Consider the following 27,254-nt stretch of genomic DNA (forward strand, 5'->3'; position numbering starts at 1 on the left):
TAATTGTGTTTTAATTTTATTAATTTTTAAAAGCTAAGTTTTTTATTGCTTGTGGGTCACCATTTTTAAAATCATACATTATTAAACCACTGGTTCCCTAATCTTGTGTCCCAAACTGGGAGAAAGGGGTCTATAAATGCAGTGATGATGACTGGCATTCTGTATGTTAGTCCTAACTACAATAGACCAATTGTTGAATGGTAAATTAACATGTAGGTAAATCCCATTGATTCAATGGATCTACTCTAGTCAGGACAAGCAACAAGATTTTAGCTAATATTTATTTATTTTTATTTGTTATGTTTGTATTTTTGCCTTTTCTTCTGTGAGCTCAAGACAGCATGTGGCTTATCTCCTTAAACATTCAGTGCAACTCATACCAGATCAGGGTATCTCAGGTGCACTGCTTTGCCTATGGAATCCAGTCATCCTCTCAAGTTATCAGTATTCTTTATAATACCATGCAAAATCTGACTGAAAATAAATTTCAGTCCATTACCATCATGGGTCTGTTTGGTGAGGGTATGGGAGAGACTAATTAGACTGTTATATATACTATATACACTACTGATACACAAGCTGAGCAACGTTGTTGTAGTCACAATAGATTACAAAGAGAGAAAAACTTTTGTTTCCTTCTCCATTCTGTTTGTGACAGATATGAGAGTGAATCAGCAAAACTGACAAGGTAACAAGGGTTTCTCTCTTGTAATATATTATGATTACAACATAGTTTTCATGTGTAAGACTGCAGTTGTTCTGTTATTTACATATCATAGGCAATGGAAGTTAAGCAGTTTTAAATCCCCTTTTGTCTATTTGGAAGAATCAAGCAGAACTTGGAAAAGCTAGTTTTGTAGACCACAATTTTCAGATTAAGGGTGCAAAAACATAATTTTTTCCAGGCTCAGTAGTCAATATATGTTTATATGTTCTAACTTAGCCTGGATCATAATCACAGTGAATTATTCAAAAATGAACATAAAGAAATCAAGAAGGAGGGAATGTCCTTTCCCATTCCATCAGTTTCAACTTCTGCTTAGCATTTGAATAAACTAACAAATGAGAGTCTAGAATAAATAGAAGCTATCAAATTCTAAGGTTAATTCAGAATACAAGTATACTCTTGTCCATCTCCACACACACTAGTAGGCAGATACAGAAATTGTTAATAAGTCAAAACAGAGTAAAATCTGTATTACTGTTCTAGTTTAGTGTTTATTATACCTTTCAAAAATCACTTCTGTATAGTGAATAGATATATACTAGATGTATGCTTATATTCTTGCTAAATTTCTAGAAGACTGAGTAGTACAGTTTCAGAAATTTTCCAAAAGATAACATATCTCCAATTCTACATTTTGTTGCCTAGATAGCAAAACACCAAAGATATACAGTGTGATGAGCAAGCTATCTTTTAATGTCTGAAGATAAAAATATATAACTCTTATTTTATGCTATGTGTACAGGTCCTTTATTGTCTGAACTAAAGACAGTGCCTGTAATATCTTTCACATTTTTAATGTTCTTCAGTAGGTTCAGCTTGAACTCCCTGAATCTTTTATTGATCAAGAATAAAATCCTTGCCATTTATTAATGCAGCTCCATCAGATTAAATGTGCATAAGATTTCTTAGAAGCATAACTTCTTGATAGCTTTAAATTTTCTCTTGACAGTACTGATGTTTCTTTCATTACTTCTTGTAATGTACGAATTTGTGATTTTTTTTACATCAGTTCTACAAAATACAGTACGTTTTGGTTCAATTCACTGTGATTTTGTAGAACAGCGCTGTTGTGTGCTATGTGCAGGGCACAAGGAATTAGTCAAAGACAGCAGTTCTTAGCAATAAAATACATTTACATGAATGAATGTATTGCTGCCCAGTAATGAAGACATGAATGTTGAATGATAGTTTTCCATGGAAAATATTTTGCATAATATATTAATTTGCAACTCTTATTCATATGTGCGATTCCAAAACAAGGCAAAGAGTTCAATACAGTACTTTTAATACTAAGGCATTCTGCAGACTTTACTATTGCAAGGTGATTATCACTCTTCCCTAGCTGGCTCTGGTGCATTGGTAACTTTTGACATACACCGTTATTTTCATTGTGGCAAATCTCTGTGTCCACACAGGAAAAATTAAATGTCTTCCAACTGTCCTCTTAGGGAGTCTGGATGACACAGGGACCAGTCCCTAGTCTGAACAAATCTGGCCAATTCAGCACTGAACCCACTGTATATTCCCCTTAAAATGTTTTTTAAAAACTCATATTTTGTTCTGGATCTTCCCAAAAGATCTGGAACCCTCTGTTGCAACACCAGGCGGCTATTAACCATGCATCCAACTATGCTGCCTGGGTGCAAGTTGCTTGCTCTGAGGTCAGGTTGACATGCCCAGCCATATAATCAATGCTGGCTGCCTTGTTCTGCCCTCAGAGTGAGTGACTCGCACCAGTGGTGGCAGCACTGGGTGGCACAGCAGGATGCACCTATGAACAGTCACTAGGTATTGTGACAGAGGGCTCCAGGTAATAGGCAGGGAACACCAGAGGAGCTTTGAAACCAGACTATTCTAGGCTGCTCCCAGAATATTCTGGCCTGTGCAGACCCAGCCTATGTCAAACAGAGCATCTTTAAAGCCAGACATGGGAGAGGAAACTGTATCACCAATAGTCTTCCCTGTCTTTCCAGCAATTTTCTTCAAATGTAAAGGACTGGAGCATCAGAGTGCATAGCTGACATCTTTTCTATTTGCCTTCAACAGGCTTTAATACACATGCAGAATACTTTTAGATTATTTTTTTAAAATGTATTTTACAATATGAAGTTCAAGAAAGAATACAAACATAAAACAAAAATATTGTGCAATATTGTTGTATTGTAGTATGCTTTTAGAGCTTATGTCCTAGTCTGACCTTTCCCCTTCATTGCAGGGTACTCGGGGTCTGGATGGTGATCCTGGTCCACAAGGTCTTCCTGGGGCTCCTGTAAGTTTCCCTGTTTCTCAGCAAGATGCCTAAGACTATAGTTAACTGCAGTGTAGGATCCCCCAGATGCTCTGTCCCTGGTCACCATTCTAGTTTTCAACAAAAATGGGATGAATCACCAAGATTATATTTTCCCCTTTTATAAGCCTGGTGATTCATCCCACTTTTGTTGACTGAAGCTCATGCATACATTAAAACATCTCATATTTTGAGTTTCTTTTATCCCATTAAATATTTGATGTAAATTTGCTGGTCATTACTTGCAGTGGCTTGGAAATTTTGTAGGATTTGTATGCCAACACTGTATAGCTCTTCCTGCAAAAAGCTTGTATACAGTATATTATAATATACACATGCATATATGCATACACATGGATTTTGGATATTTTTGGATTTCGAAATACCTGTATTTGCATATATGTACATAATGGGATATCTTGGAGATGGGATCCAAGTCTAAACACCAAATTCATCTGTTTCATATACATCTCTCACACATAACCTGAAGGTAATTTTATACAACATTTTAAATAATTTTGTGCATGAAACCAAGTTTGTGTACATTGTGAACCATCAAAAAGCAAAGGTGCCAATACTGTCTCAGCCATACATGAAAAAATTTGGGGTTTTTGGAGTATTTCGGATTTTAGATTTCCAGATAAGTGAGACTCAACCTGTAGCATGCAGTTAATTCCATTTTTTCTACAAAGTAGATATCTTGGCTTGTTATTTTGAAGCTGATGTCATGATATAATATGATATGATGTACAAATCTGTGATGTTACTTTGCCTTTAGTAATCACTCACATAACTTTATTTGATGGTTACAACGAATTGGGTTGTTTTTTTAAAAAAATTAAAATTAAATGTTTATTATGTAAAGCAACAAAACACTTAAGAAAAAGAACAAAAGACTCCGGGAATTATGTTTGGATTTTGCTGATTAATGTTTCTGGTTTTTTGCAGGGTGATCAAGGACAAAGAGGTGCCCTGGGAGAGATGGGTCCCAAAGGAGAGAGAGTGAGTTTCTTTCTGAGTTCTAATAATTAAGCAAGCAATAATGTAACATCAATACCATGAGATTGCTGGCTCAAGCCTATGCATGTTGGCAAGGAAGCAAACTGTACTCTGTTCAGTGGGGCTCCCTCTTAAGCAGTTCTTCAGAGCATTATAGCATGCATCATATAATGGCCTAAATCCTGTTGTTGGACTCAATTAGAGTATGCCCATTAAATAAATTATATTTGCCAATGTTTGATTTACCATTTAATAATGGATTCTGTGTACTACCCTAGTTGGGACTAACAGGATTTTATCCAATGTGTATTAAAGGGTGTAGAAATCAAACAGAAATAAATTACCTTAATTTTTATAAACTGGCTCAAGATATTTGAGCACATGCCCCTTGCTTTTTTCAGAAGTGTATCAACTTACTTCCTCCCACTTTCATTTTAGGGTCCTCAAGGTGTCAGAGGAATTACTGGTCTCCCTGGGCCTAAAGGAGAACATGTATGTATAGTGAGATAATTGTTATTATCAATACTACTACTACTACTACTACTACTACTACTAATATTTTGTATTACTGTCATGTTTACTTGTCTTGCAAAGGTACAGAAATAAATGCATTTTACTTAATACCAATGTGTTACTTAATGTTCTGAAATAAATACATTTTATTTAATACCAATGTGCTATTTCTTTTTCAAGGGTTTACCTGGTGTCAATGGCCGTGATGGGATCCCTGCCATGCCAGGATCGAAGGTACTTAAAAGTTAATATAACATGCTGTTTAATTTTTATTTTTCTAAATTAACATACTGTCTATCATAGAGAAATAGCATCTGGAACAAATGCTTATTAGAGTAATGTGGATTTTCACTTGTCAGTAGCTGTATTAGATAATGCACAAGTATGTGCTTTCAAGTTGCCTGTTTACTTTATGATGACCCCATGAATTTCATACAGTTTTCTTAAGCAAGGAATGCTCAGAGGTGGTTTTGCCTGTTCCTTCCTCTGAAATATACCCTGCAGCATCTGGTATTCTTTAGCAGTCCCCTATCCAAGTACTAACCAGAGCTAATACTGCTTAGCTTCCAAGATCAGACAAGATCTAGTGCCTTAGGTTGTTCAGGCTGATAATGGAACCTCCGTATTTAAAGATAGCAACTATTTCTGGTGTCACCAAAAAGTGAGAATAGCACAAGTGCTACTGATCTCACTGAAATCATCTTTTCTTGCCTTCTATCATCCATGATAAGTTGAGAGTTCGAACTGCCTTGTAAACAGGGGGGAAGACTGGGAAAGGTTATTTAATTATAACTTCCAGTATATCCCAGTAGAACACCGAGTTAGGATGATTCTGGTTGGAAAGCTGTACCCCAAACTGCTCCAAGCTGTAGTTCAGAGGCTGTATTCACTTGAATTGAGACAGTATGGTGTAGTGGTTTGAGCATTGGATTAGGAATCTGCGAGACCTGGGCCTGAATACCCACTCAGCCATGGAAACCTATTGGGTGCCCTTTGGGCAAGTCACATACTCTCAGCCTCAGAGGAAGGTAAAAGTAAACCCCCTGTGAACAAACCTTGCCAAGAAACCCCCATGATAGGTTCATCCAAGGTTTGCCATAACTCAGAAGCACCTTGAAGGCACACAACAACAACAAAAACAACAACATGTACCTGAATAACAGATCGCAGGGGTAAATGATGGAACTATTACCTTTGTACACTGTTTGTAAATTTCTCAGAAATATGTGGCCAGAAACATGTTGGAAACAACATGGAGGGCAAATGGGTTTGAATTGCACAAACAGTTTTGAAGCAAGAGCAAGTCTAAACCACAGCTTGTATATTCAAGTATTTAGAGTAGAATTCCCAGAGCCCCTGCTGGTACTAGCCACTGAAGCAGCTTGTATGTATCTATGTTCCTGAATTCTTAGACCCTCTTGATTAAGTTTCATCTATTGTCATAAATCAGACCTTACTTAGCAGTAAGTACAGGCCAAAATTAAAATAGGCTAAACTTTTTGGCCACAGGTAGGTTTTAATTAATTAATGAATGAATTATTAATATTATTAATATTAATTCTCCTCCTCTGCCAGGCCCTTCCCCAGGAGAAGGCTGAGCAGTGGAGGAACCTTGAAGTTGTTTCATATCCTCACAGGCCATCTGAAATTCTTTGGTGGGCCACATGTTGTACAGGCCTGTTATAAATGCACATTATCATCATCATCACCAAAACCACAACAGCAATAACACTAACTTTATTCCAACACTGTATCTACACTGTAGCCTAATGATAGTGATGATCTGATGCTGGAGGCAAAAAAAATCTTCTACTTCTTGATTTATTGCAAGGTGGGAACCACTGGTAATTGTTGAACTGTAATTTCCACCATTGGCTATGCTGTCTAGGGCTCCATTGGAGTCTAACATCTGGAGGCCATATGATTCCCACTCTTAATTTATTGCATTGATATATCACCCAAAGCCAAACATCTCTGGACAGTTCACAAAATTGAGCTAAAACCAAAACAGTATACCCTACCCAACTCTAATTTTAAAAAGATTGTTACATAAAAAGAACAAAGTAATAAAATCTAAATGAATATGAACAATTAAAAAAAGAAAGAAGGGACTGAAAATCTTGAGGAAATAAATATGTCTTTATTTGACATTGAAGAAATTACATTGTTGGTGCTAGGTGAGTTTCCCTGGAGAAGGCATTTCTCAGGAAGAGTGCCATCACTGAAAAGGCCCTCTATTCCATTTTTTGTTTCCATAAATATACCCCCCTTTTCTTCTCAGAACACAGTGCTTACTCCTGATCAGTCCATTTACATTTATATTTTTAATCTCTCCATCCCCTCCCCCTTTTTATGTTAAGTGTTCATGTAGCAGTTTTTTTCCTATACGGGAAAAAAAGAAGATTGTATAACAACAATTTTCATTCAATTAATGTAAATATTTTTCTTTCAGGGTGAACCAGGAAAACCAGGCCCTCCGGGTGATGTAGGACGTCAGGGGATTCCAGTAAGTGTCTTCTGCATTTAAAATGTAAAATATAGTTAATTTTCTAGGTAATGTTGGAACCATGTGGTCACTGAGTGAGCCTACATTCTCTGTAATGAAAGAAATACAGTATGAGCTTGTGCATAATAGTGTGAGACAGGAGAAACCTTTGGGAACTTGGATATTTAGGATGATGTACTATTTCCCCATTTTAATTGTGGGCAATGCCAGCATACAGGGGCATGGTAGTTTAGAGATTAAGACACTGACTCTGATGACTGCAAGGTCAGCAGATCAACAGTTCGAGACTCAAGTGCCATGTGATGGAATGAGATCCTGTCACTAGTTCCAGCTTTTGTCAATCTAGCAGTTCAAATGCATTTAAAAGTGCAAATAGATAAATAGGTAGCACTTTGGTGGGAAGGTAACAGTGTTCCATGGATCTCAGCATTTAGTCATTCTGGACACACGACCATGGAGTTGTCTTTGACCACGCTGGCTCCCTCAGTTTAGAAACAGAGATGAGCACCACCCCCTAAAGTCAGCTACAACTAGACAATCTTGTCAAAGAAGAAAACTTTACCATTACCATTACTTTTAATGAAAGCACGGCATAGTGATTCAGATTGCGACTCTGGAGACTAGGGTTGAATTCCCCCTTTGACCATAAAACCTAGTGGGTGACTTGGGTAAGTCACATGCTCTCAGCCTCAGGGGAAGGCAATGATAAACCTTCTCTGAACAAGTCTTGCCAATAGATAGGTTCATTTTAGGGTTGCTGTAAGTTGGAAATGACTTGAAGGCACACAATGGCAACCACAAATTCCTAATTGTTCTCATAATGCTAGTGAATGTGGGATCCAGTGATTTTAATGCATATTTGTATAGCATTCTTTTTTCAAAAAAAATAAATCTCCAAAGATGGAAAATTGGTTTTAAACAAACAAGCTTCATTTATATACCGCTTCATACCGCCTAAGCAGTGTCTAAGCAGTTTACAACTGTAAGCTAATTTGCCCCCAACAATCTCGGTACTCATTTTAGCGACCTTGGAAGGATGCAAGCCTGAGTCAAGCTTGAGCCCTTTTGTTGATCTTGAACTCGCAGCCTTGTGGTTTTGAGAGAGTGGCTGCAGTACAGGCATTTAACCATTGCACCACCAGGGCTCATTTTAGTATTTATAATATGAAATATTTTCAAATTTGAAGTGTCTACAAATTACATTATTATTTTATTTATTTAGGGTTTACCTGGCACTCCTGGAGCAAAAGGTGTTTCTGGTGAAAAGGTAAAAATTTCCAGACCGTTACGGATTTTGCATTCCACCCTTTCGCCTGAAGAGATCAGGAGACCGTTTGTGAAGTTACTGTCTTGCAGTGCGAAACATCCCTGTTACTTTTTTCTGTCTTTGGCTTGCTGCCTACGGAATTCCGGGAGCTGAAGCTCAAAAAAGTAACATTTCCTAGCTTTGTAGGTTGAAGAGCAGGAGAACAAGAAGATATGGAAGCAAGAGAGTATTGAGAAAACTGTATTTATTGCTGAATAGAAGTGATGACAGAATATGTAAAACAAAAATGTAGAAGTTGGCAGTTTCATTGGCCTGTTTAAGAGCAAATTCAGTAAACTCTATCATGAGTCACGGAATATGTAATAGATGTGAAAGAATGGATCATTTTGTCCTAAAACAAAGAGAGCTATGTAGGGATAACAGTGATTTTTAAAAATATTGTCATTGTATGGATGTTGGAAAGAATGTGTGTGAATTATTACAAACGAACAATGATGGAGAAAGGGAAGAAGCAGAATAGATTCCTATGGTTGTTCTTAGCTATTGCACATATTTATTTATTTAGAGTTTTTATCCTTCAGCCAACAAGGCCCCTAGAATAGCTTACATATTGTTAATTTGACAGTTTCCTGTCCACAGGCTTACCATCTAAATAAGTCTGGCAGGGTAGTCATGCTGCCCATACAACAAAGTCCAACAGGATCCAAAATGCACAAAATAGTGATACCTTTTTTGTCCCGCCAAAATACACAAAATATATGTTGTCAGCTTTCAAAGCTCCATTGCTTCTTCATCAGGCAAACGTATTTTAAAAATTGGGACTTCATTTGGCATGTTTTACTTAACAGCATCAAACATTTTCCTAGTGCAACAGGATGGAGGCTTCTTGAGAAATTCAGTGTTCTCTGCCTAATAAAGGAGGCTGGTCACCTCACAAGGACAGAAACAACCTGGATATCAAAGGAAGTATCTTCTTTTGTATTGCTTATGGGGTTTACATTATATTTCCTGGACTTTATGATTCTTTGTTTCCCAAAACCCATGTAGCCATAAGGAAGAATGGCTGCCTACATGAATATCTCTTCATACTATTGTAACTGTGGATAACAACAATATGCTTTCAGAATGTAGATCTGTGACTCTAACATCATCTCACAAACACACACATACAATACACATTAATTATCCTGTATGATTTTAAAAACTTTTGCCTGCTGAAGAAACCAGTGGAGCTTTGAAAGCTTGCAGTACGTATTTTGTGCATTTTGGTTGGCTTAAAAATGGTATCATTGTTTTCTGGATTATTGAAGTTATTGTACACTTAAATAAGGACACACAAAGAATAGGGGATAGCGGTGGGAATAGAGGAGAAGGCATTAAGACTGGTAGATTGTGGCTGCTTCTCTCTCCTTCATAGTCCAGAGCATTGGCAGTTGGAGCACTGAGGGAGGAATTCTTACCAGCCATTGGGGTCATGGCATAATGAACCTTACTACCTTTCTCTGAATGAGGGAACTATCAGGAGATGGCCATGTAGTGGGAGTTTCAGGAATTATTGTCTAATAAGAACTTCCAAAATGTAGCTACATATCCAGTGGCATCACTAGGGTTGGCATCACTCAGTGCGGTAACTCGTGATGTCATTCCTCCATTGATCCCCTCTCATACCACACTGTATAGAATCCTTAATAATGTATTTTGTACTAATGTTATTCATAAATTTTAATTCCCATATATCACTAAATGAAATTGTAATAGTTGTGACATAAAACAGCTATCAACATTAAAATTATACCTTTACATTATTATTTCATACACACAGGCTAATTCTATTTACAGATACATAGTTCCATGTTGTTAAACTGAAAATTTGGTAGGATTTGATATTTATAAAGAAAATTTAAAAAGAATTTTTAAAATTATAAATTATCTTTTTTAACAAAAACAAAATTTTAATTAAAAAAATCTCTGTGGCCTCTTGTTTCTCTTCCTAATGAGTGTTGCTTCAGTTACACCATCTCTTCTATGTTTTAAAGGGATGCAGGTGAACATCATAAGCCAAAAGGCAGATATTTGGGGAGCAGTGGTGTCACCTCCTTTTGGGTGTCACCTGGTGTGGTCCGCACCCCCCTCCTAGTGACACCCCTGCAGAGGTCTATATATAAAAATGAAACATAGTGAGAAAAAGCATCCAAATACTGTATGTTTTAGCTTGACTGACACTTGTTTTAATTTGATTAATTCTTTTTTTCCCAACAGGGTAATGCAGGTGCTCCTGGTATACCTGGCGTGATGGGGAATTCGGGTAAACCTGTAAGATAGTTTCTGTCTCAATTTCTCTTTTTTTTTATAAAAAAAACCCAACCCTAACATGTTTAATTTTTGGAGCAGAATCAAGTTTTTGAGCATGTTCTGTTCTTGTAATCCTGTCTCCAGGGAGAACAAGGACCCCAGGGTGGAGAAGGACCAATTGGACCCAGAGGTCCACCTGTAAGTTTCTTTGTTGTTCATTTAGTTGTTTATCTGGATTTTCAGATACAAGCCTTGGATGGAGAAAACAATGTCTCTTCAAATAGTATTTGTGTTGCTTGTTTGTTAGGTAAATTTCTGTAGCAGTTTCTTTCAGCCTTGAATAAATTATGCATGTCTGCAAGGTATGCTTATTATAACACAAATAATATTAATCAATTCTCAAAACTTGAGATCTACACCAAGTAGAGTTTTCATGGTCATTAACAAGTCTATAGACTCCCCCCCCCCCCCCAAAGTACCATAGTTTATTGGTGAGTCAAGGCTGAATTTCAGCTACACTGCTACAGGCCGAATCAGTTGGTATGCCTGCTGTTTGCACCTTCATATCTCTGGAAATCAGGGTGAGTGGAGTACAGCCCACAGGCTTCATTTGAGGACCCAAGCCTCTTTTAATTTTTAAAAAGAAAAAAATGCCCCTTACAATGCCCCTGTCCCTTTCTAGGCTTAATGGTGGGTTTTTTTGGTCATATTTTTCTCCCTATCTTGGCTGTTTCAGGCTGGGGCAGGGTACTTTTATCAGAATAGAAAGTGACTTCCAGTTTACTCCCTGATTTACTTCCTAGGTACTATTTGTACCTACAAGATGCAGGGGATAATTTTGCATTTCAAAATGTAAGTAAAAATAAATAAATAAGCCAACAAATAGGAGTAGTGTGTGTGTATACATGTATACGTGTGTGTGTGTGTATGTGTGTGTGTGTGTATGTGTCTTCCAACATTTAGTGAGGAACCCTTGGACTTCAGGTAGTTGTCTATCACGTTATAAATATTTGTGAGTTATCTAAAATTTGCAGGATCCTTTGCTAGCTCCAGCAGAAACCCCCACAAATAACCCTTACCTCAGGTCAAAGATAACCATTATTACCTGATAGGATAAATCAGGATCTAATCAGGGAGAACAGGTTGGTTTCTGAAACAAGCCAGTTTTTTGTTATCAGCTTATCTGGCTAGAGAAATGTCCAATTGATTCTTCACAAGCACTCTTAACCCAGGGGTTTTAGTAAAAGAAAGATAAAATACTAAGGGAAAAAAAGGGAGAGATAACAAAAATGTTGACTATGGTTTTCTTTACAGAAAATAATAGCTTCCCAGTAAATTTTAGTCCCTCAAATGTATACTTCATGAAGTGTTAGATATTCTCTGTGGTAAAAAATGGATTAGGTTGTTTGAGCTCTAAGGTTTGTCAAGGTTAGAAAGAGAAAAGGATAATCTACAACCTACGTTTTTCACCCAAATGGTAATTTTTTTTTTCCAGCTTTCAGGAATCACAGAGAGCTGTAGTATATATGGCCATTATAACCTCTTGATATTGCTGAGAGAGAGATAGTGTTGTGACATCTGCATGTGATGCAGAGTATATCATTTAAATACTGTGATGTCATTGGGACATCTCAGTTTTTCGGCAGCATTGCTCAAAATCATGGTCAGTTTACTAGAGGATAAAATAGACTATAAAATGGCTTCAGTTTTCAGAAACCTGCCATTTTCTATGTTAATGAAGCTATGGAAAGATTCAGTGAGCATGGAATGAACAGTATAGAACTATACTACAAAGACACAAAAGGTAAGATCCATTGCAGCACCAGTAGATTGAAAAGCCCCACAGAAATAGGGTGGAGAAAGAAAAACGAGTTGTCTAGCTGGTGCAGAGACAGGACTGGTAGCTCATAAAGGGCAGAATTGTTCTTGGGTGCCCAACCAGTACCCAGCTGGCTGATCAGCTGACCTTGCTGCACCACCTGGTTCTGTACAATGGCAGGAACTGCTTTGGCAAAGAAAATTAGGATGCCTCCCTGGGTGACTGTGGAAAATGCACATCTGCTTGAACAGCCAAGAATTGCCCAAGCATTGTACCAGCATTGGATCAAAGCCCATGTTTCTCATGAGTACACATTTCCATGATTTGTTTTAGATTTTTTTTAGTGTTCCATGAAATAGTTGCCTCATTATGTTTACAAATGATGAATTATTCTATGAAATTGAAATGTAATGCTAAATGATACATTGCTGTAACCTTTAATTGTTCCATGGTGTAGCCAAAGCCATTTGCTATAGGTAGTGGCTTTCTATAGTGGTAATGAGGATATATGGAAAATGTGAGGCACCTGAAATCTGTAGGCTGTGTTCAGCCCTCAGACCCTGACCAAAGCACCTCCACTCTAAAAATCAGCAAATCACCACTTTTGCAGAGGGGAGCAAACGCTCACAGAGAGAAAAGGGCTAAAGCCAAAGTCAAAAGATAATTTTGGTTCCAGTTTTCCAGTTACTACTGGCTGATGTTTAGGAATGGTGGGCTGCTGCCTGCTATGTATGGGCATGTGTGTCAAAATTGACTCCCACCCTCTTCATAGTTGGCCATCTCTGAGGTATAGGGATGACAGAAGCTCAATATGGTTCTCACAAACTCATGATCTCCTTCTGTCTGGGTTACCTATTTTCTCTCTTGCCATTCCTGTAACCTTCTCTGTTAGTTGGAAGACGTTAAGATGGGTGCAAGTGCCTCATCCCCAATGAGACAGCACATCAACATTGAGAAAGTTCCATTAAGCATGGTTTTCCCACTGATGGTGTTTCAGTTGGTGCTAGTGCCTATTGATGGTAGAGTGTTCTTGGGGAAGATTAGAGGTTGTTTGGCTTTACTAAATTGACTCCTTTGAATGCCCCAGGATTAGGCCCAAGAACTAAATTATCTCAAAGGTGGCTTATTTAACACAGTGAATGTGGAGGGGAGTTTCTAAAACCTGAAGATCAGTGATATATTTACAAAATCTCTTCCCCACTCTTGTCCCAGCTCTTCCAGAGGGCGTTGGATTCTCCCTGACCCATTAAGGGTTGCTCTCCCATCCTTTCCTCCTTCTTTTCCCATCTCTTCATAATATATACTGTATAATCAAATATATGACATTTAAACCACAACAACAGAAAACAATAAAGTTGGATAAGACATCAATAACATGCCAATAAAACTGGAGCAATAAAATGTCCTAGCATACTGAGTCAGATTGCTGGGGTGGATAGAAATGTTTTTTCCTCTTGTTGAAAGGTCATGAGTAATGGTGCCAAGTATGGAAGGTATTGCATTACTGGGGATAAAGAGTAAATAAATAAATAAATAAATGTCATATTTTCCTTTAGCCCACTTGGCAAAACTTAGTGGGGGATAGAGACTCACCAAATGATCTTAAGACACACAAGGTTCAATTGAAAGTAGGCAGTCCTTGAGGTAGACATACATTTTTCCAAAGCTTCTTTCTCATTTTTCAGGATATTTCTCCCCTCTCTTTATATATCAAATCCTGGGATTAAATGTTTTTCTAATGAATTGGCTTTTTGGTTGTACTATTGAGGCTTGAATTCTAATGTAGCCACCACACGAGTACTAATAGCATAACAGCTTTACAAAAAGGCTCATATTATCTTACTTCTTGATAAAATACTTAGTACTGGCCTGCAGCAGGGATTCTTCTAATTCCAAATAGAGAAAAGGGTATGTGAAAGAAGGGTATGATAAATTTAAATCTGGCTCCAACCCACTGGGATAATGTTTTGGGGGCCAGGGATTGTTGCTCCCACCCTTCTGAAAAACTCATGCAGATTTTGAAAAATTAAATTTTGGACTACACTTCCCAGAATCCCCAAGCCAGCATGGAGCCATTTCAGTTGGGAAATTAGGGAATTGTAATTTTCCCAAGCTTTGGCATGGAGCGATCCATAAAGAAGTAGGTACTGTAGAGAACCAATGAGCTTTATAAAGAAATATTCACTCATTTCCCCCTTTCCTCTTAAGCTCTTTCTGGTAACAAAACAGTTTAATATTTCTTCAGATATGCTCTAATTTATCTACAGGAATCACCAATTAATGGAGGCTTTGTGTGTGCAAGACTCATTTTGATATAATTGCTCTCCAACCCTCCCCATTCTCTATTTATGTCTGCAAGGATCTTTTTTTGGAGGTTAATTAAAAGTACTGAGTAGTTTTCTAACCAGATAATGCAAGATAATCTTCTAAACTATGTTTTTAATCCCATAAATGCAAGTAGGATTTTATAAAACCATCAGCCCATAGAAAACAGGTCTGTCAAACTGTGTTAATTTTCAGAACCCCAACTGCAAATGCTGGGCACAAGGTATTCAGATTAAACGCTGGTTCTTTCCCCCCACATTGTCTATTCATCCAGCAACAAATAGCCACCTAGGCATCTAATTGGAAGTTGGAAAAGTTGCTGCAGTTTCCAGATTCCTCCAACTATCTAATGGCCATACTAGGGGATGTTTTGTTCCCCAAAAGTAATTTTTCCACCTCTAATAAATATTTTTCATGTTATGTATAAGTTGATGGAAGTGCAAAACATTTCACAATTCCGTTTAAGCATACTTTTAGTGAAAAACGTTGTGGATTTTTTTTAAAAAAAGAGGCTATCCAGCTTCCAGATCGGTCTCAGCCATTTCTATTTGGAAGAAAGTTCTTGTTTAAATGAAATATATTCCCAAGTAAGAACAATACAACCCATGGGACCAGTGTCACAGTTTCACTTACCCCCTTCTGAAAAAAATGTTCTTTAAGCATTTTCTAGAGACTACAGTCCAATTCTATGGTATGCTTATAGTGGAAGTTGTTGTTATCATCATCATTATTATTATACTTTATATAGCATTGTCGATTTACACAGTTGACCATAGAGTCATGCTGGTATACCTAGTAATGCTTAGAGAGCTGTTCTCTCTAGGAATTCCTGAGTCCTCCAACCCAACTGTGCCCAACTTTTACCAGAAATCATTAATTTCAATAAGGTTTACAGTTTCATTTCATTCATTTCAATTATGCATGGTTTTGCATTTCCATGGAAAGTCCAGGAATGTATCCCCCAAGGATACAAGGGCCATACTGTAAATTAATGTAAGGTCTTGAGGCCCAATCCTTTGCAGATTTTTTCAAAATTAGGTCCTATTGAGTTTGATAAATCCAGGTTAGAGTATGGAAGGTTAGAGATTTAGACTGGATGTGTTTCTTTGACAGAAATGGTAACATGATACATCTGCTCTTCATTAATTTGATGTGGCTTCATTGATTGCAATAGTTTTGTCAGGGTAATTACATGATCTGCTGTTCAAGAAGGGGAAAAGAAAATGAATAAGACTGAACCTCTGAACTAGTGCAGTATTACAAATGAGGGTGTTACAATTTACAATTGAACACAATGTACTGGCAAAGCACCTGAGGACAGCGGAATAGCCCTAGACAGTTCTGCAATTCATCATCTTGCACAAGGCAAGTGTGGATTTTGAAGTTGTTGGAGATGTTGGAACAGCAGCACTGGGCATAGTTCTGCTTATGTTGACAAGAACGTCCATCCTCATTGCTACTGCTATTGCAAATTAAGAGTTTTGTTTTGAAAACATGAGTGCCAAATTATCCTCTGATAATCATGTTCTACCAGCAAAAAGACAGCAGACATCACTGTTGAATATTTCCATTACTTCTCATCTTGATGGTCATGGATCACAGAGAGTAGAAGATAGACTAAAGATAGTGCTGGGATTTTTCATCTGTGAGTTAAACCGAGATCACTTAATAGATTGGGAACTGTTCATCACAAGTTTCGGTGACCTCCGCTCTGCATATCCGCTCACGGCTAGGGGAAATCTTTGAGTGTGCTTCAGGATATAGGGCGGGTGGAGGCTGAAGTTGATGAAACACACACACACACACACACACCTGAAAAGACTTAAGGCCTATGCTAGTGATGGTGAACTTTTTAAGATCCGCTTGCCAGGGGCGGGGCTTCGATCTCCAGAGGCGAGAGCCGAATGTCAGGGGGCAGGGCTTCTGTCCCTGGAGGTGGGGCTTCTGTTCTCCACAGGTGGGGCTTCTGGGGTGGGACTTCTCCCCCACTCTTTCTCCGGCTTCCAGCTGTCTCTAAGATACAGCTAGAAGCCAGGGAAGGCTCAGAAGGGGGAGCGACAGAAGCGCACAGTCGCTCCTCCTCCTCATGCCCCTCCCCAGGCCTCCACCTATCTCTGAAAGACAGCTGGAGGGCTGAGAAAGGCAAGTGGGGAGGAAGGGGACTGAACACTCACCCTCCCCTCGTCCCCACAGGGGGACTCCAAATGCCTGCCCTCCAAATGCCTCTCTGTAGATGTTTGGAGGACAGAAAGGGTAAGTGGGGAGGAAGGGGGCTGGGCACTCATCCTCCCCTCATCCCCATGGACCTTGTCTGCCCTCCAAGTGCCTCTCTGGAAACACTTGAAGGCCAGGAAAGGTCTTTGGGGAGGAGCAACTGGCACGCGCTGTTTGCTCCTTCTCCCTCTGCCTTTTTCCTGGCCTCCAACTGTCTGGGAGAGACGGGCAGAGGGCTAGGAGGTGGAGTCAGAGGTGCACGCCTCTGTCTTCTTTTCCCTAGCACCATTTTCTGGCTTCCAGTTTCTTGGAGAGACACCTGGAGGCCAAGAAAAGGCAGAGAGGAGGAGGAAGAACGGGCATGCACATGCCTGTTCCTCCTTCTCTCGGCTCGTGCCTGGCGAAATGGTGTTCCGTGACACCCGTGGCACACGTGCCATAGGTTCATCATCACAGAGTGAATAACATGCCAAGACAAGGGCCCACATGGCAAACACCAGGCCTTCATAGACAATGGGATACCAATAATCTTGCAGTAGTACAAGTTCATCTGCAAGAGTCACCATTTGCAGGCACCTCTAACATTAGGCTGGCTATCATTTTATTTGCAAATTAAGATGAATTAGATTGTCATCTATGCAAATGTGTACAGTCGGCCCTTCTTATACACGGATATTTTATACACGGATTTAAGCATACACGGTTTGAAAATGTTCCAAAAAAGTATAAATTTACCTTGATGTTCCATTTTTTATTAGGGACACCATTTTGCTATGTCATTATATTTAATGGGACTTGAGCATACGCGGATTTTGTTATACACGGGGGATCTTGGAACCAAACCCCAGCGTATAACAAGGGTCCATTGTATTTTCTTACAGTAAAATAGGTTGATTGTTCTTGGGGGAAACAAATCTCTGCTTCCATTTTTAAAAGTAACACATCTGAAGTATGAGCCTTTCTTATTTTTTAATTGATAACAATATTTCTTTTTCTATTTTTAAAAGACAAAGTAAAGGATATGGTTTGTTCTCTTTTATAAAAACATTACAATAGGCTTTTCATTGCATAATGCTATAGCATGTCTTACTTTAGTTCCTAATTCTTTGGCTGGTTGAGTGCAATATTTACCTTAAACACATTATGGATATGGTTTTATATTAATATCACACTTCATTTGTGGTTTAAAACTTTTTTTAAAAAAACTTGCCATTGTGTTAAATTGCTCTATGGTATCAGTTTATGAATTTCAAAGTGTCAGACATGATCAGGATAATGTCATTTGGTAAGACATGTAGTGATCGAAAGCAGATGCTGTGTATTGAGTTGGACACAATGGCCCATTGTGCTTAGCTCTGCTGATCATGATTTGCAGCAGGTCTAAAGCAATTCTCTGATCTGCCACTACTTACTTTTGTTCTTTTCTTTTTAAACTGTGAATGCAGACAACTGAATCCTGTACTTCTGTAACACATGAGAGGTCTCTCCCTAAAAAAGCAACTTGGGGCACACCCAGACTAAAGAAAAAGACCAGAAAGTCCCAGATTTTGTTTCTGTTCTTTCTCAGAATGGAAATAAGATGCAAAATTCACTATATATTAACTTTATAATCTTAAGACCAAATGTGTGAATTGTATCTTATTTTACGACCTTCTTGGGGTGGGGTGTTTCTGACCAGAATCCATATCTAGACTAGTCCCAGTACCATGCAGCTGGTCAAACACAATATTCAGTAGACTCAAATGATGATTCAGATCCCCAACAACATAACAAATCCTTGAGTTTGGTTGAGTTCACATGAGCATGGTAATGCAGCACATCTCTTTGCAAAACAAACAAACAACAAACAACAACAAAAAACCAAAAACACATGTCTGTGTGTGTGTGTGTTTACTCACTGAAGCTGCATGAAAACCTTTAACACTTGAAGAACATATGTTTCAGTCAGAAATCAGTGGCTAAATTCTGATGTAATGTGAAATCACAAATTGATGCTACTGAATGAAACTGCTGAAACAGAGCTAGGGTTCAATGGTTGAGATCCTGGTAACTATGCCAGTGTAACTACACTGATGGGGGTGATGGGAGGACAGCGGCAAGCCAAAGGTGCAGCAGAAGGAAAGGAAAAATATTAAGTCATTTTTGGGCAGGGAAAGCTGCCAGCCTACCTTCTGGCATAGGGCAGTGAGGAGTCCTCATATTCAAGGTTCTCTGGGAAACCTGACTTCCACAGTCTTCTGGACCACAGAACAATTATTTCTTCATGCCAGATCATCTTCCTCTGAAGATACCCCCTGCCAAAACCAGGCATTGCAGAAATAAAAATTCTTGGAGCTGGAAGCCTTCCTCTGCTGCTACCATCATTGGCTACCTTGCCAGCTACATGATCCTGGAAAATAAGGCAACTGTTCATGTAACTGACATTATGTGAGTAGTGCATTCAACTGGAATCTGGTTGCACAATCAGTCCTCTTTATGAGGACTGTGATTTCCTCTCTGGTTTGTGTCCAACAGTCTTTTGCCATTACAGTACATCTAAACCAATACATTATGGTTTGTGCTTGCACTAGAGTAAATGCAAACCATGATCTAGGATAGTGACAAGCTATTGTTTAACGCAAAATAGGAAAGAATCACAAGTTACGCGCGCGTGAGAGAGAGGCATGCACAACTGCAGCTTGTTCCAGGTTGGTTTGGTCCATGCTAAACCAATGTATTGTTAGCCTAAGTCTGCATAATCCACAACATTACAAAAGGAGATTTCCTTCTTTATTTCAGTACTATTGAAACACCAGATTCAGAATACTGCAATTGGTTTAAAGAACCTGGTATTGTCTGAGTATCTTTATTTCCCCACACAAAATAATTTGAATGAAAATTAATTGTTTCAATTTTACACTACCCAGATATAGCCCCTCTGGGTTGTGTATCACATGGCTGTGATCCTAGAAGCACTTACTTGGCAGTAAACTTTGCTTTTTAAAAAACAAACCAACAAACCATAGTAGAACCTACTTCAAAGCAAACACATATGGAATTAAATGGATTTCTGTGTTATTCTAATTTTTATCAGTTTCGCATGATTCTGGAGTCCAGAGATATGTGTAGTAATGTTACAGGAGTTGCTAAATGCAGTTAAACTATGGAGAAGATTAATGAAATTTCCAGGTCACAATATTTTGTGTGTGTATGTCATTTGGAAAAGTCTTTTCTCATGCAAAAAGAATAATTTTCTAAAAGCAGCAATAGGAAACGTATCTCAGTTCTGAATTCTTGTCATCCCTTCCTCCAGGATATCTAATTCTTTTTCAATAAGGTTCCAAGCTATGCCTTGTATGAAAAGTGATTTCAGGCAATTTTGAGATGTGGTATAAAATGTATTTTTGGGGTAGGCTTTTGTGTAGGCTCATTGTTGCATTGTGAATTCTGTTTTCTTACCAGGACATGTACTAAAAGTGTGAACTGAGATTATCTATTGTGTTTTATGCCAATTTAGTTCTTATCCTGCCTCATTTTCCTCTGATTGTGTAACTGTTCATGTAACTGGCTGATAAATTATCTTTAAAAATGATACAATTAAGTATTAATAAGCATATTATTGGTTTGTTAAATGCTGTATGGGCTTTTTTGTTCATAAAGTTCCCAAATGCTGCAGTTAAAGTCTCAGTGTGAAGAATATTTTACTGTATTTAGAAACAAATTCAGCAAGATATCCTGGTGAGGAAATGCAGATTTTGCACTCAAAAGAGTTCTGTGATCTTCTGAAATTTTGAGAACCACAATTTATTTGCAATAGAAGAAACAAACTGACCAGCAACCATTTAAGTAAAATGAAGAGCCAGGCTACATTCAAGGATGAATAGTAAAGAAAAATGTCTCTTAATCTGTATCTCTGTTAAGGATCCCAAATAGAAACTCACTGAATAGTGTCTGTCCAGTAGCTGTTCCCAACGTCAACTAGAAAACACAGTAGTTTGACATATCAACTATCTTGATTCTTACATAGCATGTGGAGAAGTGTTGTATCCAGAGCATGGAAAAAATACTTTTTTGGTCTACAACTCCAGAATCCCAAAATGATGACCTGGGGGAAACTAGAAGTTGTGGCCTCAAAAGTAACCCTTTCAGGGTCTAGGCAGTCAGAGGTGGTAGGGATTTTTAGTGCTGTTATGGAAACTCAATGCAATGGTGTATATCCATGTTCAAATTACTATTGATGGCCAATCAGAACAACATACTGATCCTCTCCACTCATTCAGTAATTTTCAGAGTCAGGTAAAATAGCCATTAGAAAGTAGCAGAACAGGATGGTGAAACACGCATTACCACTATCTCTCCATCAGTCCCAAAGTCTCCCAAGTCTCTTGATTCTGCATGTCTCATTTTAAGAAGCATATAGACAAGTTGGAGCAGGTTCGGAGAAGGGCACCAAGGATGATGAGGAATGAAGAACAAAACACATCAGGATAGGCAGGAGGAGCTGGACTTGTTCAGCTTGGTGAAGAGAAGACTCAGAGGTGATATGATTTCACTCTGTAAATAGGCTGTGATGGAGAGGATGGGTAGACCTAGTCTCTGCTGCCCTAGTGGGTATGGTCTAATGCTCTGAAGCTACAGGAAGATGGATTTTGATTGAACATTACAAGCAATTTCTTGACAATAAGAGCAGTTTGACAGTGGAACCAATTGCCCAGAGAAGTGGTGGGGTCCCTTTCTCTGGACATCTTCAAAAAGAGGCTGAGTTGCTACTTTCTGGGGGTGCTCTAGCTTGAGATCCTGCATTGAGCAGGGCGTTAGACTCAGTGGCCCATGAGCGTCCCCTGAACTCTATGGGGATTATCACACCCAAGCTTAAACTCCAGCAAAGCACTCCAGAAGTGTGAAGGTGTGATAACTGATCGTGCTTCTGAAGCGTCATTGAAGCGTACCCTCTCCTCTCCCATACTCAAAACATTCACAGAGCAGCCATTTTTTCATAAGGGAAGTTCTTCCTATTGAAGAAATGGCTGCTCCGCAAATGCTTTGCTGATGGGAGAGACGAGGGGATGCTTCAGTGATGCGTTTTGCCGGCGTTTAACCTGTAGTAAACTTTTCATGTCATAATCCCACTGTTTTGTATGAATCCTATAAACACAAACAGTACATCAGACTAATTTGTAATGGGTTCAAAATGGTTTAGTTTATCTGTCTATCTATCTATTAGAGTGATTAACCAACCCTCTTTAATATGTTAGCAAAATATTTTGGTTTCTCCCTTTTTTTAGTTGCTGAGAACTGTATGTATGTATAGAATTAAAAGATATAGCTGTGTTAGACTATAGAATCAGTATGTAGAGAGCTCTTGTAGCACCTTTGAGAATAACTGAAAGAAAGAAGTTGGCAGCATGAGCTTCCGTAGACTTAAGTCTACTTCCTCAGATGCATGTGTATGTATGTGATTGTGTATATTTCTTTTATAGAATAGGTGGGCTGGATTTTAATGATAAAGTCCAATTATAGTTTTAAAAACTATGTTCTTTAATCTAGGACTTTGCTTTTAGGGGTTGGGGTTCTTACTGTGCCTTTTGCTTTTGTTTTCCTGTTAGGAGAATGTTAGAATCAACATTTAAAAGTAAAAAAATAAACGGCAGTTAATACTGCTTTCAGAAAAAAAGTTCCTATATTTTTAGTAATGTCTTTTTCCTTCATAAAAGGGTAGCAGAGGTGAGCCAGGTCCATCTGGTCCTCCGGGTCCACCAGGTAAAATGGTGAGTAGCCAATCTCAGTTTCTACCCAGTTTATATGTTTATTTTTCCAAGAACCTATGGCTCCTCTCCAGATGAGTAGCAGCCTATTCATTTATGCAAGATGGTAAAGATGGAAGCATGAATAGATTCATTGTTGGCTTTCCTCGTTTCATCATGTGCCACTACTAAAATTGCATTTTGTTATTTCAATTCCATAGAGCTCCATTGGGAGCACTTTAGGCATTTTTAGGCATTACTGTTTAGAAGGGGGAAGGGGGGGAGCATTACTTTGTGTACTGCCTTAAGAGATGTTAGCTGTTGTTTGTGTTATTAATCAACAAAAGTAGAAGAAGGAATGCTAAAAAAGCCATTTCCCTCACTTTTTTGCTAGCAGCTACCTGATGTTAATAACTAGTGAACATAAATGCCTTCTTTGAAATGAGTTGAACATCATTTGCATGGTCTGTGCTACAAAAGAAGTCTCAATATTTGGGGCCTGAAAGAGTTCTCTGTTAGGAAGGAATGAGGAATGCTCACACCACAGGGCTGATGGACTACATCTCTTACCCTGGCCTTCCCCCTGTAAACCACACTCCTTTTTAGAAGGTGGATTAGAAGTCTCAAAAATGCTGTTTCACGAGAACCAATATTTATTTTTTGCACAGAAAATAACATTTATGTGCACAAATATTATTTTCTGGACAAAAGATATGTTTCCTTTACAGAAAATGCTGTTTTCTGCACAAAAATATCACACACAATTTTTTTTTCTTGAATAAGTCTCAAACTGTGAAAAGTTTCTTGCAGCAGGAAGAAAAGTATAAAAAAATGGTCATTACTTCCTTTGAGAATGAAATTAGTAAAATACCACATACCTAAAGCTTGCCTAAGGTTACCCATTGGGTTTCCATGGCCGAGTGAGGATTTAAACTGTTCCCCAGAATCTTAGTCTGACATTCCAACTACTACACCACACTGTCTCCCTGCTACTCATTATAGGAAAGGTATAACATGTGTATTAGGGGCTGTCTGTCTTTATCAGCTATCACTTTTTTTCAGTCAAAAATAACCTTGAGATCATGCCATGTTTGATTTTTTCCCCCTTAGGGTGCTGATGGTGACCTCGGCCTCCCAGGTTTACCCGGACCACCAGGATTGCCTGGTCCAAGAGGTGACAGGGTAAGCATCCTCTTTTTGTCAAAAGGAATTACTTTATTATAACTATTTCCATGAAGGAGAGGTTTCCAAATATTTGCTTCACACCAAATACTGTAGTTGAATCTACCTAAGGGAAAAAAAATAAAACTAACCAAGTAACTATTGGGTGTAGCTTTCTGTTTTAGGGACCCTGAAAGTTGTGTAAAAAATAAAATTCCCTCCCATACTTAAAAAAAAAATTAAAATCTTAAAAATCTTTACTGAAAAGTTTGTAACACTTATATAATTTACAGTATGCCCCCTTTTCCATCCTTGTACATCTGAACACCCCCCCCCAATGAAAAGAAAGAAAAGAAAAGAAAAGAAAAGAAAAGAAAAGAAAATTAGGATGCCCGATTTAACTGTCCAGTCCAACAGGAGAATTCTTTCATCTTGTTTTTGCCCATTTTCATCTTAACAAATTAACAAATCCTTTGGACTCTAGTCCTTTTTCTTCCATACTGTATACTCCAGTCCTTCTTCTTCCATATTGCTACCATTTGGTTTGTTGCTGAGATTTTTCATGGTTATTTCTGTGTGGACACTAGCCTGTTTTCCTTTGCTTGTGTGCCACGGAAGTCTCTCCTTCCCTTATGACTCCAGCCTTCAAAAGAGATGCATGTCTCCACCTCCTGCTCATGCCCAGATAATTTTAGATGACTGCTTTCAAAGTCACAGTAGCTGGTTGCTTAATAAGTCATGTCTGGAAGGATCTTAGGCCTGCCTCAATAATCAAAGGAATATGTTATCTCTGGGAAGATTTCTCAGCTTGGGCTGTTGCTCTCTTAAAACTTTTTGTTAGGTCTGTCCTGCGGGTATATTTGATTCTCTGACCAGCAACATTCAGTGTTATGGCTTTGCTATTCTGCTTTGTTGGCAAAGTGCTTTGGAATTTCAAAGGAATCATTTCCAAAGAGTTAGAACAGGTTTATTCCCAAGGGAGGACAAATAGTAAGCAGTCTTTGTCATTTGCCTCATGCTGGTGGAGAACACTTTTGTGCAGCTGTAATATCTGCAGTACTAGTATAGGCTTATTTCTGTTTAAAGTACACTCATCCCCTTGCTGCTTTGACTTCTGAAAATTTGATTTGTCATGGATTTATTAATATGTTCTCTGTGCAAGTATCTAGGGCAGGGATAGGCAACCTGCGGCCCACGGGCCGGATGTGGCCCGGCGAGGCCTTGGGACCGGCCCCAGCCTGGTCCTGCCGCCGATTGCTGCCGGGGCCTTTGGGGGGCAATTGTCTATAGAAGCCTCAGAAACATGCATTTATATTAACATTTTTTTAAAAATCAGCAAATTTTTTCACATGTCCTCCATTTTTTTTAAAAAGTGTCTTCCATTTGAAAATTTTGTCCTACATTTGTCCTGGTTTATTTATATATTTAATTTTTAAATTTTATTTATTTATTTATTGGCTTCGGCCCCCGGCTCAAAAAGGTTGCCTACCCCTGATCTAGGGTCTTCAGTGCAACTCTATGGTCAACTTTAACCAAAAGTCACACTGAAGGACCTAGAGATTCCTAGAGAGAACACTCCACTAGGCATTTGTAGCTCCTCCAGTGCAATTCTATGGTCAGTGTCTGGCAGATGTTCACCAAAGAGTTGCACTGGAGGACCTAGAGATTCCTAGAGAGGTGTTCTCTCAGGTAAAAACAGAGTGTTTTTGTGGTTTTTCCACATTCATGGAAATGTGAATGTTAGGGAAATTCACATTGCCCCTAGCCCCAGAAAATGTGGAGGGACGTGTATAGAAACTTATTTCTAATTTTGAGATGCTTATCTATCCATGTGCCTTCCCAAAACGAATAGAGAACATTAATGGGAATTATTCCTGCAGGATTCTGGCACTGAATCAGAGGCTTAGAATTCTTCTGGAGAACACTTGCATGCAATGTTTATTTCACTGAATGAAAATATTTCTGATTGAAATGGAAGGGCATAATCCTTTGCTCTTTTGATCAAAGAGAACAGCATCGCTGGAGAGCTGCATGGAAAAGTGTAACTGCTGCATCAAGACCCTTTAGAAAGTTACTTTTTAGACTGCCACTCCCACAGCCCCAAAGTCAGCATGCCAGTGAGGTTCTAATCTTGCCTTTGGAAGGTCTGGAAGGTCTGATCCGAAAAAAGGAGCATTTATAAATCTGGTCCACCCCCATTTCAGCTTACTTTGTCCAAGGGCTTCTTCTAGTCACTTGCACGAGAGTGAGCCACATGAGGAATCTGGTCTTATGAGTGGCTTATGCCTTATGTTATTACCACATTGTGCTTGATGCATTTTATCTGGAATATAGGAACAAGAACAGCTGGTGTGTGCATGCACGAGGGGAGATAGCACTTTAATATACTCCTGTCTATAAGTACACTCCATACCCCTCTGTTCCTGTGGGGGTGTACTTTAATGTTTTTTTCATTAGGGCCTGCTTCAGACATGACTTGTTAACGTTGAAACACTTTCAGAATGACATGGTTGCTATCACAGCCCCTTCTAAGCATCCATGAAGCTATATGAATACTTGATGCCCCCTTCCCACACAGGTCCATAAGACTGTGTGGTGGTGTCTGTGGCAGCACCCTGCTGCTCTGATCCATTGCAGCTTCAAAATTTTAGAGAACAATAAGTCTCTTCCTAAAACAACAGAGACCTGAGGCAAGGTCAGAATCCTGGTAGGGGACAAAGAAGCTGATTCAGGCCTCAATCATTTTGTGCAGGGTTGGGTACTGTGTTACCCTCTTGAGGTCATCAGCCTCCAGCCTCCAGTGTTCCTATCTTTTGGGTACACATTGCATAATTCCCATCATGCTATTGTTAGTCCCAACTAAAGTAGACCCACTGAATCAATGTTGACTTGGAAAGTCAACATTTATGTGATTTCCATTGATTCAATGACTCTTCTCTTGTTGAGATTAATCATAATATTCAGTTCTCAGAGTCCATTGACTGCACATCAAGACCAACAACTGCTATTCTATAGATGAATCAGGAACAAGGGCAGCACTGGTCTAGAGAAAATGCCAGAGGTTTATCAGCACTGAAGCCTTGTAATCTGAGTGTTAAATGTGGACATTTGTGTGACCATTGCCTTTTTGGGAAACTGTAGGCTTCTTCTCAGACAGTGGCGTTATTAAGGAGGTGCAGTGGCGTGGCCCGCACTGGGTGACACCCCAGAAAGGGGGTGACATCTGGTTGGACCCTCCTCCATGACCCCCTGCACCATCCCCATATAATCTTCCACCCTCTACACCATTCCCATGCTCCCCCACATGCGTGTTGATGCAAACGTGAGCGCACAGAGTAAACTTGGAAGCCTTGTGTGAAGATAATCAACTGGCAAGCTGTTGGAGCATGCCAGGAAAACAGCTGCCAGATAAAAGGCACAC

At 38.9% G+C, this 27,254-nt stretch overlaps 1 protein-coding gene across 2 annotated transcripts in view; it reads left to right on the top strand.

The window, feature by feature from the left end:
* Positions 1-27,254, top strand: part of COL9A1 (collagen type IX alpha 1 chain) — a 169,076-nt gene that overhangs the window by 114,809 nt on the left and 27,013 nt on the right. For both annotated transcript variants that reach the window (XM_042446142.1, XM_042446143.1), the window contains exons 21-30: positions 2,943-2,996; positions 3,963-4,016; positions 4,452-4,505; positions 4,707-4,760; positions 6,979-7,032; positions 8,255-8,299; positions 10,559-10,612; positions 10,736-10,789; positions 22,643-22,696; positions 23,783-23,854. In XM_042446142.1, coding sequence (XP_042302076.1) covers positions 2,943-2,996; positions 3,963-4,016; positions 4,452-4,505; positions 4,707-4,760; positions 6,979-7,032; positions 8,255-8,299; positions 10,559-10,612; positions 10,736-10,789; positions 22,643-22,696; positions 23,783-23,854 — 549 coding nt within the window. The remainder of the gene's footprint in view (positions 1-2,942; positions 2,997-3,962; positions 4,017-4,451; positions 4,506-4,706; positions 4,761-6,978; positions 7,033-8,254; positions 8,300-10,558; positions 10,613-10,735; positions 10,790-22,642; positions 22,697-23,782; positions 23,855-27,254) is intronic.

The sequence above is a fragment of the Sceloporus undulatus genome, chromosome 1 (genome assembly GCF_019175285.1).
Source record: "Sceloporus undulatus isolate JIND9_A2432 ecotype Alabama chromosome 1, SceUnd_v1.1, whole genome shotgun sequence".
Lineage (NCBI taxonomy): Eukaryota > Metazoa > Chordata > Lepidosauria > Squamata > Phrynosomatidae > Sceloporus > Sceloporus undulatus.